Source organism: Panthera onca, chromosome F1 (genome assembly GCF_046562875.1).
Source record: "Panthera onca isolate mPanOnc1 chromosome F1, mPanOnc1 haplotype 2, whole genome shotgun sequence".
In the NCBI taxonomy this organism is placed as follows: domain Eukaryota; kingdom Metazoa; phylum Chordata; class Mammalia; order Carnivora; family Felidae; genus Panthera; species Panthera onca.
This window is the reverse complement of record NC_138355.1, coordinates 42,344,870-42,358,085: the sequence shown is the minus strand read 5'-3', so window position 1 is coordinate 42,358,085 and position 13,216 is coordinate 42,344,870. Positions and strand designations below refer to the sequence as shown.

The 13,216-nt window shown below is 42.1% G+C and overlaps 1 protein-coding gene across 9 annotated transcripts in view; it reads right to left on the bottom strand.

Moving 5' to 3' along the window:
- Nucleotides 1-7,747: 7,747 nt before the first annotated feature.
- Nucleotides 7,748-13,216, bottom strand: part of CAMSAP2 (calmodulin regulated spectrin associated protein family member 2) — a 113,002-nt gene continuing 107,533 nt past the window's right edge. For all 9 annotated transcript variants that reach the window (XM_078440834.2, XM_078440827.2, XM_078440829.2 and 6 more), the window contains 2 exons: nt 11,454-11,572; nt 7,748-10,693 (listed from right to left, as the gene is read on the bottom strand). In XM_078440834.2, the coding sequence (XP_078296960.1) occupies nt 10,388-10,693; nt 11,454-11,572 (425 nt within the window). In that variant the 3' untranslated portion in view covers nt 7,748-10,387. The remainder of the gene's footprint in view (nt 10,694-11,453; nt 11,573-13,216) is intronic.

Genomic DNA, 13,216 nt, shown 5'->3' with positions numbered 1-13,216 from the left:
GAAAATGGCTTGATATAGATGCTTATAGTGACAGTCATTGCATGGCATTGTGCAAGGGTAACAGGTTCAACATAGTCGTGTCAGAAATATTCATCAGCAAAATATACTTTTTGCACTTTAATAGGTAATGGGGTAAAAGTGGTTCCTCATTTTAATTTACATTCCCTTGAATATAAATAAGATTCAAAGTCTTTCTGTACTTAATTCCTCTTATGTGAACTGTCTAATCATGTCCTTCATACATTTATCTACTATAATCTTATATTTTTTATTTATATGAACTATTTAGTGTTAAGCATTATCCCATTTATTTTTTAATGTTTATTCATTTTATTTTTATTATTTTTTATTAAAAAATTTTTTTTACATTTATTCATTTGTGAGAGACAGAGAGAGACAGAGCACAAGTGGGGGGTGGGCAGAGAGAGGGAGACACAGAATCCGAAGCAGGCTCCAGGTTCTGAGCTGTCAGCACAGAGCCCGATGTGGGGCTCAAATTCACAAACTGTGAGATCATGACCTGAGCTGTCAGATGCTTAATCGACTGAGCCACCCAGGCGCCCCCTGTTGTTTTTAATTTTAATTTTTTTAAATTTACATCCAAATTAGTTAGCATATGGTGCAACGTTTCAGGAGTAGATTCCTTAATACCCCTTACCCATTTAGCCCATCCCCCTGCCCACAACCTCTCCAGTAACCCTCAGTTTGTTCTCCATATTTATGAGTCTCTTCTGTTTTGGCCCCCTCCCTGTTTTTTATATTATTTCTGTTTCCCTTCCCTTACGTTCATCTGTTTTGTCTCTTAAAGTCCTCCTATGAGTGGAGTCATATGATATTTGTCTTTCTCTAATTTCACTTAGCATAATTCCATCCACGTAGTTGCAAATGGCAAGATTTCATTCTTTTTGATTGCTGAGTAATACTCCATTGTATATATATACCACATCTTCTTTGCCCATTCATCCATCGATGGGCATTTGGGCTCTTTCCACACTTTGGCTATTGTTGATAGTGCTGCTATAAACATGGGGGTGCATGTGTCCCTTTGGAACAGCATCCCTGTATTCCTTGGATAAATACCTAGTAGTGCAATTGCTGGGTCGTAGGGTAGTTCTATTTTTAGTTTTTTGAGAAACCTCCATACTGTTTTCCAGAGTGGCTGCACCAGCTTGTGTTCTCAATAATGTTTGTTTATTTTTGAGAGAGAGAGAGCACAAGTGAGGGAGGGGCAGAGAGAGAGGGAGACACAGAATCCGAAGCAGGCTCCAGGCTCTGAGCTGACAGCACAGAGCCCGACGTGGGGCTCAAACTCACAGACTGTGAGATCATGACCTGAGCTGATGTCGGACGCTTAACCGAATGAGCCACCCAGGCGCCCCAAGCATGATCCCATTTAATTCCAATATTTTTCCAGACTTTTTTCTTAGCTGTTTTTCTTTTTTCTTTTTTTTTGGTTTTACATTTTCTTAAGGTCAAATGTGTTGCTCTTAGCAACTTCAGAGTTTAGAATGTTACTTTTTCTTTGATCTGAAAACATTCAATTGTATTCTTGTTAAAAATAATTCTCTAGCATCTTTTTTAATCTACCTAAAGTGTAATTTTTTTTTTAGATTTCTGTCCAATTTTCCCAACACTGTTGAATTAAAAATACTGTTTTAAACCCTGCGGTGTTGTGATGTCAAACTTATTAAATACGTATCTTATATGTCATTGTGTCTGCTTGTGGTCAGTGAGCAAACAGAACAGGTCAGATTATTAGCGGCACGAGTCTGGCTTCTGCATCACTTCATAACGTGCCAGCGGGGCGATCTTGGGCTCCAGTTTCTACATCTTCAAATGGGTGTGATTCTATGTACCTGATTGGGTGTCGTGAAGGTCATACTAGCCCCAGCGGAATGAAGGCCCTGACCCCGAGTGGGGGATCCGGTAGAGGCCCTCCCCTCCCTATGGGCTCTGCACCTGCACCCCCAGCACACTGTGTTCCAGCCTGCGCCGCGTCACGGAAGACTGCCCTTGTGTTCACCTGTCTTGATGCCAGACTCGCCTCCTCACGCCGCTTCTCCTCCCCTCCAGGACATGATGCTTTCTTTGCACACAGTGGGTGATCAGCAAATAATTTTGGGATTGCACTGGGAATCCAGGAGATAATCCCCGTGGGGGGGGGGGGTGTCTTCAAGCCTTAGACAACCAGAGCTCCCTGGGCCTGGCGTCACCGATGGTGAATTTCACAGAGTGACAGAATGCTGCAGACAAACTGCTGACAGGACCAAAGCGCAGACAGATGGCATTACGCCAGCGCAGCTGTGGCCGACAGGGAGGTTAACGGTGACGACTCCGAGTGCTGAGTGGGAGGGCGACCTTGAAAGCCATGTCTCCTTGGGCGTCCACGCCCTCTCTTGCTGAGTTATTGAATTGGGAATGGGGAGTCCTCTGTTTTACTCACTGTTCCTGACTGGTTGCCAAGATGAGGTTTCCCATAGACCACATCCCCTTGAGCCCCACAGGAGAAGCTTGTGTGTGTGTGTGTGTGTGTGTGTGTGTGTGTGTGTGTGTGCGCGCGCGCGCGCGTGCGCGTATGTCAGGCGGGAGTAGTAGATTAAAAAAGGCAAGGACAGTCCTTGCCCCTGCCCTGCAGCCTAACCACCTGAGGGATGGCGGGCACACACCAGGGAAGGGACCCCACCCTGGATGCCAGAGGCCACACAGAATGTTTCAGATGTTTCTTTCCGAAACTTTCAGATACTAAATCTGGGGTGGCCGGGAAAAGACAGCGTCTGAGTTAGACATGAGTGTTTGGGTTCCAGCCCACGCTGCTGAGGGGTGACTCAGTGTGAAAGCCTTGTGGCCCACAGCTGTGTAATGGTCCCCCGGCCTGATACCCCCCAGACTTCATTGTTGGTCCTTAGGAGGCCTGGGGGAGGAGTTAGGGTGGAAGCGGAGGGTGAGGGGAAGAGTGTGGCTTTCAAGGAAAGTAAGGCTCCCATCTATCTGCCCTGCCTCGCAGGTTTCCACAGCTCAAAGGTTCAAGGCAAAAAAACCAACCCATCAGAAACTTAAAAGACCAGCAGCAGGGAAGTCCCTCAATATAAAAATGGACCCAGAATTTGTTTGGAAAGGAAGTAACATTTTCTCTTTGCAATGATTCTGCCCACAGAAGCTTCTAAACTGGGACTTGCCATTAACTTTTCGGTGACTTCACAGAAAGCTGGAGTGGGAACGTTAGTGTGCATTTCCAGTCATTCGCAGCAGGAATTCAGCAGTGTTCCCTGTGCGTGGATAGGGATGCCCCACCCCAGTGCTGTGATTCCACCACTGACCAGGGAAACCAGTTTCTAAGGTCACCTTCAATTCAGACTGACTGTAAACAGCCCCTTCCTACCACGGGGCAAGCACCTTCTTTCTTTTTTTAAATTTTTTAAAATTTATTTGTGAGAAAGAGAGAGAGAGAGAGAGAGAGAGAGAGAGAGAATCCCAAGCAGGCTCCACAGTGTCAGCACAGAGCCCAGTGCAGGGCACCAACCCAGCAACTGCCAGACCATGACCTGAGCCGAAATAAGAGTCGGCCGCTTCATCAACTGAGCCACCCAGGCGCCCCAAGGACTGACTGTCTGTCAGGCAGCATTATGGATACCAAGATTTTGACATGGTGCTTCCTCTCAAGCAGCTCACACACTACCCGAGAAAATGAACTATACATGTTTGACGTGAGGCTGACTGTGATATCCTGCCTTCTATCAAGGTCAGAGCAGGTCAGCCTCTCTGGAGAAGAGGTGTGTGTATAGGAAGGAGCACTTACAACACGGCGAGTGAGACCGTTAGTATTCCCAAGTGCCAAAGGGTTACAGTTCACAACACCCCAGCCCCCTCCTCTCTCACCCCCATCATGATACTTCTCGTGATTACTTTGATGAGTTACCTTGAAATGTCAATTTTTTCTGAGTTTTAGTGTGCCTCTTGGGTGTCTATGAGATGTTCCGATGTTGCTGAAAAGCCAAGTTGGGGCAAGCCTGTGGGGGCTTTATATGCCGCTCTCAGGAGTCTGAGTTCTATACTGTGAACATAAGGCCCTGTGGGAGTTTTTGACCAGTGGGGATGACAAAGTGAAAGCAGTGTTTGAGGAAAATTGAGTACCGGTTGGCGGGACTGTTTGGGGGGGGTGGGGGCGGGCAACAGAACGAGGGAAGGACTACTTGGACGCTCTTGCAAAGTTGAAGTGCCTGGACGCAAGACTGGTGGCAGTGAAAATGAGGAACAGTTTAAAAGTGTGAAGACTGATGGGATTTGGTGGTTGTCTGGGCATAAGGCGCCTTCCGTGTGGGAAAGAGGAAGGAGTAAGAGAAAACGTGAAAGGTTCTGGCCACGGTGGCTACCTGTACGCCAGGAAGGAGTCGGTTTTACTAGGAGGTTGATACCAGTTTTTTGAGGTTGAGGACAACGGAATTTCCAGGTGAAAGGCCAAGATGGAAGCTGGATGCACGAGTGGGGCCACAGGCCGCTTTCGGGGCTGGAAATGGAGATTGCGGGCCGAGGGGTCAGTGGAGCTGGTAACTGGCGGCCTTCTTGGACGGAGACTAGGAGGACGAGCAAGGCACGGAGGAGAACTGAGCCGTAATTCGGGCAGGGGCAGAGTACGAGGAGCTAAGAGAGAAAGTAGGGAATCGGAACGTCGCTGTCACAGCCACCAGTGGTTTGAATTTTCAGGCTGCACTTGGGTCCCCTGAAATGGTACGTGTGAACCACAGGGAGTCAGAGCAGGGAAGTCAACGTCGAATTTCCATTTTTAGGGCAGGAGTATCTATAGCAGGAAATTCGTGGGGGCCTAGCAGAAATCAAACTAAATTTTGGGCGTGATTTTGAAGTTGACCCAGACAGTACGAGGCAGCCTTCTTTCATTTATTCATTTGACAAATAACTTCGGAACACCTGTTGTGTTTAGGCACCGACCGTAAGGAAAAAGAAGCTAAGCATGAACTGCCTCACGTGCAGATGTGTCCGTGGTTCTCTCAAGTGTTCAAGGTCAGCCCTCTGAGGGGACTGCACAGCCAGCCTTTCTGTGTCTGGTGGGAGGGGACAACAGAGGAGCGAAAACAGCGCAACACAGGTGCCTCTGGCTAAGGAAGTAAAGAGGACGCAGTTGACAATCAGCTAGTTTTGTCAAGCGATGATGATCATAAAGTAGGCCTCTAAGGCTCAGCTGCCAGAACCGAGGTCTCTGCAGTTCAAAACTCAAGTTGAAAGAACACTAGGATGTGGCGTCTTACTGGCTTACCTGCCCTTTACTTTGGGTCCACACTCTATTAGCGCATAGAGTTTATCAGATGTTTGTAAAGGTCTAACCGCATGCGCCCCCAGACAGCGGGCTCCTTGATGGAGGAGCCCCCGTGTCTTTGTGACCCGGTCTCTTGCACCTAATTACTGTTTTCTGGATACATTTGATCAGCCTGCTGGCAGCATTCATTTATTTCCACCACACCTGTAATTTCTCCATTCTTCTGTCCTTAGAAGTCGAGATGTTTGAGAGCACAGGGACACTAGTCTGGTATTGGCTGCTGTTGTGTGGATGCTGGTTACAGTTATTAGGCGAGTTCTCAGTTTTCCTCCAATGGTAAATACGTTACTGACCAGTGCAACTGTCACGCTTTTAAGTATTTTTTTCTTAGAAATTTTTAACGTTTACTTATTTTTGAGAGAGAGAGTGAGCGAGTGAGCACAAGCGGGGGAGGGGCAGAGAGAGAGGGAGACACAGAATCCGAAACAGGCTCCAGGCTCTGAGTGTCAGCACAGAGCCCGACGCGGGGCTCGAACCCACGGACCGCGAGATCATGACCTGAGCCGAAGTCGGACGCTTAACCGACGGAGCCACCCAGGCGCCCCCAGACTTCTAAGTAGTTTTATTACAGCAGTGGAAAACGTGCAGTGTGTGGCACAGTGAAGGGGACGTGAAATTGAATTTAGGCTCCAGCTGTGATGCTGCCACCTCCTAGCTCTGGGTCCCTGCTAGTTCCTGACCTTTTAAGCCTCATCAACCTCATCTGTGAAATAGAGATGTTAATGGCTCTTCACAGAAAGCAAAAGAAATAAGTAAATAATAAGAAACTTTAAATCCTAAAGCAGTATTAACGTGAAGAGTTTCGATTTACTTCAGTCTTGAGAGCCGCACTTCCCTTCTCATGTAAACATGCAAACCGTAAAGTATGAATAACTGGGTGGAGTCAGGAATCACTGCAGCTGAATAGAATCGTAAACTTGTGGCACAGCAAACGACACATGCCATCCTGTGTGTCGTTGAGCCCTGTGATGCTTCTGATGCCAACAGAGGCTACTGAAGAAAGGAACAGATAGCCACCTAAAATAACGGATTGAGGTTAAACAGAATAAAATACATCAGTGCTTTTAACTGCCGTGGTGACTTTGCTTAACATGGCTAAAAAAAAAAAAAAAAAAGCCTCAGTGGGTCTTAAAACATTTTTTTGTCAACTTGTTTGCTTGTATCTTCTTCAATGGAAAGTGAAAGAAGTCATTTTTTTTCCTTTTTCTGACATAAATATAAGCCACTGTGGATAGAGGAGTTTAGTTGCAAACACCACAGTGACACGGACAGAAGCACAGACTAATTCTTGCTGTCTGAGCGTCTGGACTTGGAATCCTGAGGTGCTCACAGGCCCGCACACCACACAGGCCGGAAGCACACGACCGAAGCTAGAGGCTAGATAGCCTCACGGGAAGAGCAGCTGGGATGCCCCAGCCCAGACACACACACCGCTCCCTCCCCAAAAGGACTCGGAAGTTTTCATTTGCTTCTTTTGAAAGCAAAACTGTCCTTTAACGAGACACGGATTTGTATTTTAAGCATTTATACACTTCCAAGGGATGACAGAACTTCACACTCATTTTATACGTGTGCTTTTCCAATGCCTGACTCTTAGGTCAGAGTATCACAACTACGTTTCTTTCACTGGATGTTATTCTTTATTACCTCTGTGTGGACAGGTTACAAAATAAAAACGCTCCTCTGCACTGCAGAACATTTTCCTCTGCCTAGTTAGGAACTATCGAGTAGCCAGATCGTGGAGCACACTCTTAAATTATGTGTGGGTTCTAAGGCACCTCGGTTTCTGTGTCCTTCTCCAATACTGCCTGAGTCTTATGGTTAAGTATTTTTATTTCTGAAAATTACATTAGAAAGTATTGTGGAAGCACGGCTCTGTTCTGAGCTTTGAGTACCCTGTCAAAGGATCAAAGGTAGAGAGCCATGCTTCTGTTTAGCAATGGCAGATATTTCTTCAGGTATGTAATTATTAATGAAGATTTTGTCGTTTTGTTATCAGGTCTTTTTTTTTTAATTGCTCCGGTCTGAATGAATAGAATCCTCAAAATCAAAGTGAAACTTACAGAGTAAATCAGGAACTGTTTTGGCTAAGGTGAGTTCATCAGCCATTCAATTTCAAAGGTACACAGTGTTAACTGTGGTACAATTTAATGATTCACCAAAGGAAAGTGATTTAACATGGACAGAATTAACGTAAGATGAACAGAAGCATTTATACACCACTAGCACAGAAAGTTATAGACTTTTTAACACTGCGTAAGTCAGTATTCAGATAGTGCCTAATATCATTAAAAGTTGCCTCTTCAAACTGTTACGTTTAAACATAGGTTAAGAGATAAAAAAACCATACGATGAGTTCACCCAAGTTCAAACATTAGGGAAAAAAACCCACAGTTTATTCAAGAAACAGAAAAGGAGTCATTTGGTGCCATGCTTTTTATTCAAATGAAAGGGGAAAAACTACACTGTACCAGGAAATAGCAAATAGGACAGTATTTTACAGCACAGCATCTTAAAAAAACCTGTAAGCAATGCTCTAGAGTGGACAGGTAAGCACACCATACGCCGTACATTGCCCAACAGTGTCCGTGAAACCATAATTAAAAAGCTGAATTTGGCTTTAAACAGCCAAATAAAAACTGTAACAGTCATTCTAAAACAAAACTGAAAAGTCAGGAGGAATGACAAGCTTTCCAAAGCTGTGTCAAATAGCAGAATTTCACAGGCTGCACTGGAAACCATGACAAGTGTTTGGCAAAACCTAAGTGAATAATCGTCATAGTAATTTGACCTCTAATGATGAAAGCACCAGTGTGTTTCAACAAGGTTGATGGAAATCTCCAGACTTCATGAAATGGCATGATTTTCCTTTGTATAATTTTTAAAACATAATTTTTTTAAAAAGCTGCACCATAATAAAAAAAAAATCTGCAGACTTAAAGAAATATATCCATATTCCTTCTGTATTAATAAAGTAAAATATTATACTGAGAGCAATGAACTTTTGTAGCAATGTTCACATTCTACCTTTAGACATTATGGACATTCATTGTTGAACACACATAAATTTAAGAAAGGGTGGTCCTACTTAGTTTTAAACAGTCCCTCCACTGTCTTGCATCCAATTTTTAAAAATTTAATGGCCAGGTAATATCACAAAGAAGATGGACTTGATAAGGGAAATTTGATTGAAAAGAACAAATTTAGTAATGTAAAGTGCTTATTCTCCTTTTGACTATTATTTACCATATTTTGATTAGATTTACTATTTTTTAAACTAGTCTTAATCTAAACATGTATCTGACAATCATTTCCTTCTGTGATAGAAACTGTTGTCCGAAAGGTAAAATGTGCAATTCCCCATTCTTAATATTCATATATTATATACACAATATGTATACACTTAAAATATAAGAGTTACATATCCTGGTCTCTTACATGCAAACAGTAGATCACAAATAGTTTTGAGCTACACATATATCTTGCACAGGTATTGGAAAAAAATCTGAAATTTTCTTTACAGTTTTAACAAATATACATAAATATAAGAACATAAATTACAGTAAAATATTGACAGCGTTTGAGAAAATGTTGATAACCCAGATGCACTGATGCCTAAAGGCCTTATAATAATAGAAAAGTACAGTTCAGGGACATCTCATTCCTATTCTCTTTTAAAATAAGTAAATACATCATATGAGATATTAGTTATTTCTCTAAACACCTCGATTAGAGAAATGTATATATTTTAGTCTCTACTTCCCACAAAAGAAAACAAACCCCGCATCTCATTTATGATACAATACTGTCTCTCCCCTCTACGTTTACACAGTTATCACAACACTGAAACATAACAGGGTCACATGATCATTCAAGTCTTTTCCTGAGAATGAAGTTTTTCCCCAACTAACCCTCTGATATACATTGTTAAAGGAACAAAGATCATGAAGAGAAGATTTCAAGTGTGTACTTTAGGCTGTTCCACTTGAAGAGAATAAAAAAAGAAAAACCCAATATAAGTAAAATAATGTGAAGCTATTTTAAAATTAAAATGTAGCCCTTTGTACATGTTTAAAAATCCTAAATATAATTTTTATGTCAGTTATAAATATAAGGGAAAGACCTCTCGAGAACTTGTGACAGAGGCCCTACATCTTCAGATTGAAAGACTACTCTCAAAGTGTCATTTACTTCTGCCAGCTTATAAAGTGACTTACTTTAAAAGAGATAGAAAGCCTTTTTTGTTAAAAGGACGATCTAAATTATTCTGAGTTGGCCAGAAGTGGTGTAAAAACAGCACTGATTTAATCAGCAATTTCTTATACACGTTCTTGGTTAAGCTCATGTGGTTTAAAGCGAACCTACTAGCAGCTCTTGACAAAACCTCCTCTTATTTAACAGAGAAATGTTAATACTTGAGTGAATAATAAATACAGAATTGTAAATACTTAGAATAATTCTTGCAAATGCTCTAACACCATTAAAACATGAGGGTTATTGTGAAACTAAACACTAGTGTTTCTCTTAGCATCGTAAGAAAGGTGCAAGTTACCTCTGAAGGCGCATTTCCTACGCTCATGGTCTCCACATGAAACAAAATACAAAGGTATCTTAGAATAAACCTCCAGGAGAGAAAAAAAAGCAAAATCAACTATCTGAAGACAAGCATGTACATTAAAAGGTTTAAAAAAAAAAAAGGAACAAACAAAACATACAGTTTGTAATCTTAGCCACATCTCAACCCTAAGTCCAACTAGTGTCCGTGAGAATTCAGTGCTTCAGTGTGTCTGATATCAAGCAGGCAAACCCGATGACACAAATCTCCATTTGTGAATCAGAACGTGTCCTTCATCACCTGGACTTGGACTTACCACCTATGTCAGCACCTTCTGCGCTCCAAAATACTGTGGTTTACATTCCAGTTGTTCATGACAACAGAGCTCAGTGTTCAGTTTCAATTAATAAAAGTCTTGTTGGCAATTAGAAAGATTCTCTATAGGCAGGAAAGATGAAGTGCAAATTTACCGTAAATGTTCTGAAGCAGATATTTCCCAAGTCCTATGCTTTAGTGGGTAGGAGTTTTTTGGGTGTTACTGGTCTCTTGGTCTGCCATAGATGACTATGAATGGTAATGGCATCGACACTGGCAGATAAAGTTTTAGCAGGTATGTGGCTAAACTGTTTCCTGTCAGAATTATATTTGTAAAGTCCCTCAATCATTTTTTTAGTGATGGATTTAGGGCCTATCCCAGTCAGTTTATTAATTTCTTCAGTTTCTGGGCAGTAAGTATACAAAGACCTGAATTGGCAGCCTGAATCCCGGAATAAGATTAGAAAGTTGTTGGCATCTGACTTCTCCATTTCCTTTAGAATGAAACAAAACAAAACAAAACAACAATAAAAACTCTTAAACATTTTGCTGTATAAAATTTATATAACTAATTCTGAATAGGCAAGATAAAATGTATATTATAAAAGCAAACTACATTCTAATTAAAAATGTATGTGAACATATTACTACTGAGGTTCGGTTGGCTTTCTGTGAATATTATCATGTAGGAAACTTTTTGTTTGTTTGTTTGTTTATTTTGAGGCAGAGCGAGTGAGAATCCTGAGCAGGCTCTGCACTGTCTGTGCGGAGTCTGGTGCGGGGCTTGAACTTATGACCCATGAGCTCATGACCTGAGCTGATATCAAGAGTCAGATGCTTAACCGACAGCCACCCAGGTACCCCTGGTGTAGAAATAGCTGCCAAATCTTGATCTTAGTCAAACAAGCATTAACAAACCAGGCACTGATGATCTCCTTTGCAATACAGCCTCATTTTAAAAAAGGAAAATTATGTTATTTACATTTACGAAACATGAATGAGTGACTCTGGACAAAAAAAAGAATTTATAATTTTACATTATCATCCAAGTCTATCCCAATCTTAATGAAGCCTGCAGTCTTCTAGAAAAGTGAACTAATTCAATCTAAAATTAAAACGTAGTTACAGATCTTTTATATGCTGTTGAAATCCCAGCAGGGGATGAAGAGCATTTTCTCTTGGATTGATAGGAAAGATTCTTAATTACAATTTTACAGTTGTTGCCAAATTTAATTTTTATGCAAACATGCTTACCTCCAGTATTTTTTTCTTCTGACCTTCATTTACTTTTCCAGCCAAACAGCAATGAGCTAAAGCATTTTGTATTATGTGCTTATTGGATTTTGCACTGGGTTCTTTGTAGAGCTTTGGTCCTGTGGTAAGAATTTAGAAGCAAAATAAAAATACCATTCCTAAGTGAGAAATACTACGATGTTTAAATGATACAATTGTTTCTATACTGAGGAAACACTATAACAAGAAGTCAAATTCTGTGTTTGAAGGCCTCTCCTGACTGGCTGTATACTCCATTAGAAAAGTCTTATCCACACAGGGATGTATCTTGAGGATATTCCCAAAGCTGCTCTGGGGGAGTAGTGCTGCAAATTAGACATCGCTAGGATTGTCACACTGTCTGCGTCACCTTTCTCAGATCTGATAAGGTTACTGGTGAACTTCAAGCAGAATGGATCCATGAACAAATACACCTTTTAAAAAGACAAGAAAAAGCTACATCTTTTTCTTCTTCCACATATATTAGTTTTTTAAGCATTTGCTTTCTTTAACCAATGATACTCCTTGGTCTGGAAAGCACAGAAGCACTTTTTGCCATTTTCCTGGAACATTCCTACTATGAAGGGAACTTTCTACTATGAAGTCTCCTCGCTTCATACTAACTAAACTTTACCCTGCAAGGCAGGGACTGTGCCTTACGCTCAGTAGTGAGCTGAGAAACCAGTTTTTTTTTGGGGGGGGGGGGGGGGAATTAGCATTTACCTATTTCTGGGATATAAATTACTCCTACCATGGCTAATATCAAGCTGCCAATGGTTTTACAGCTTGCATAATTCCTGAAAATTTAGCGGTTTAGCCCTACAGCAGGAGCTGGTCAGGCACATCACTGCTACTCTGTAGCTCTAAGTTTGGAACAGCATACCTGGTAAACATGATTGTTAAGTGAACCTAACATAGAAGCAGAGGGGAAAACCAAGGAAATACTGTCCAATTCCAAGCATTAAAGGCTGTCAAACTGGCCACAGGAGGAGGCTATTAAAAGCCACTGAATAGGGAGGGGGGGAAGTAACAGAGTGAAGTACACATGGAAAGTTGGCAAGTTCTAGCCTCCTTAGACCTTCATGGGGCTTCCATTTCCAGTGGGTCACCAGCAGATGGAGGCACTCTCCACTGCCCCCTGCTCCACCCCTGCATGTCCTTCTGTGCCTTTAACACTTCAGATCTCAACGGCTGCTCACATTTCTTCTCGTTTTCCCTCCTGCTGCACTTCTTTAAAAGCATCTTACCTACATTCTGTTCTTCAGCTTGCTTTTGCTTCAATAACGCCTACCCAAACAAAGGCTGGAAGAGGACCTGATAGAGGTATGTGAGGCTGGATGATCTCCTGGATCCAATGCATTCTTCTTATCTTTTAGAGCCCCTTAGTACTTTTTGTTTTTAGTAGGCTCTACGCCCAATTTGGGGCTCCAACTCACAACCCCTAGATCAAGAGTCACATGCTCTACCGACTGAGCCAGCCAGGTGCCCCACCCCCCCTAAATATGTTTTAAAGATGCACAACTCTAGATACCTGAAATCCCGACGTTAGAGAGGCCTTTGTGGATTCTAGCCTTTTCTTGGTACTTAGGACCTATGTATTGCTGAATAGAACCTCTCTCAAACTTCTTCAGACCCAAACCACAACACAGAAATGGCCAGCATTTTAAAGAAGTAGACGGATGAGGTGTAAATGTTATTGCTAATTTTGTTTAGAAATTGATCTCAATTCATCTGGGACAAGTCAC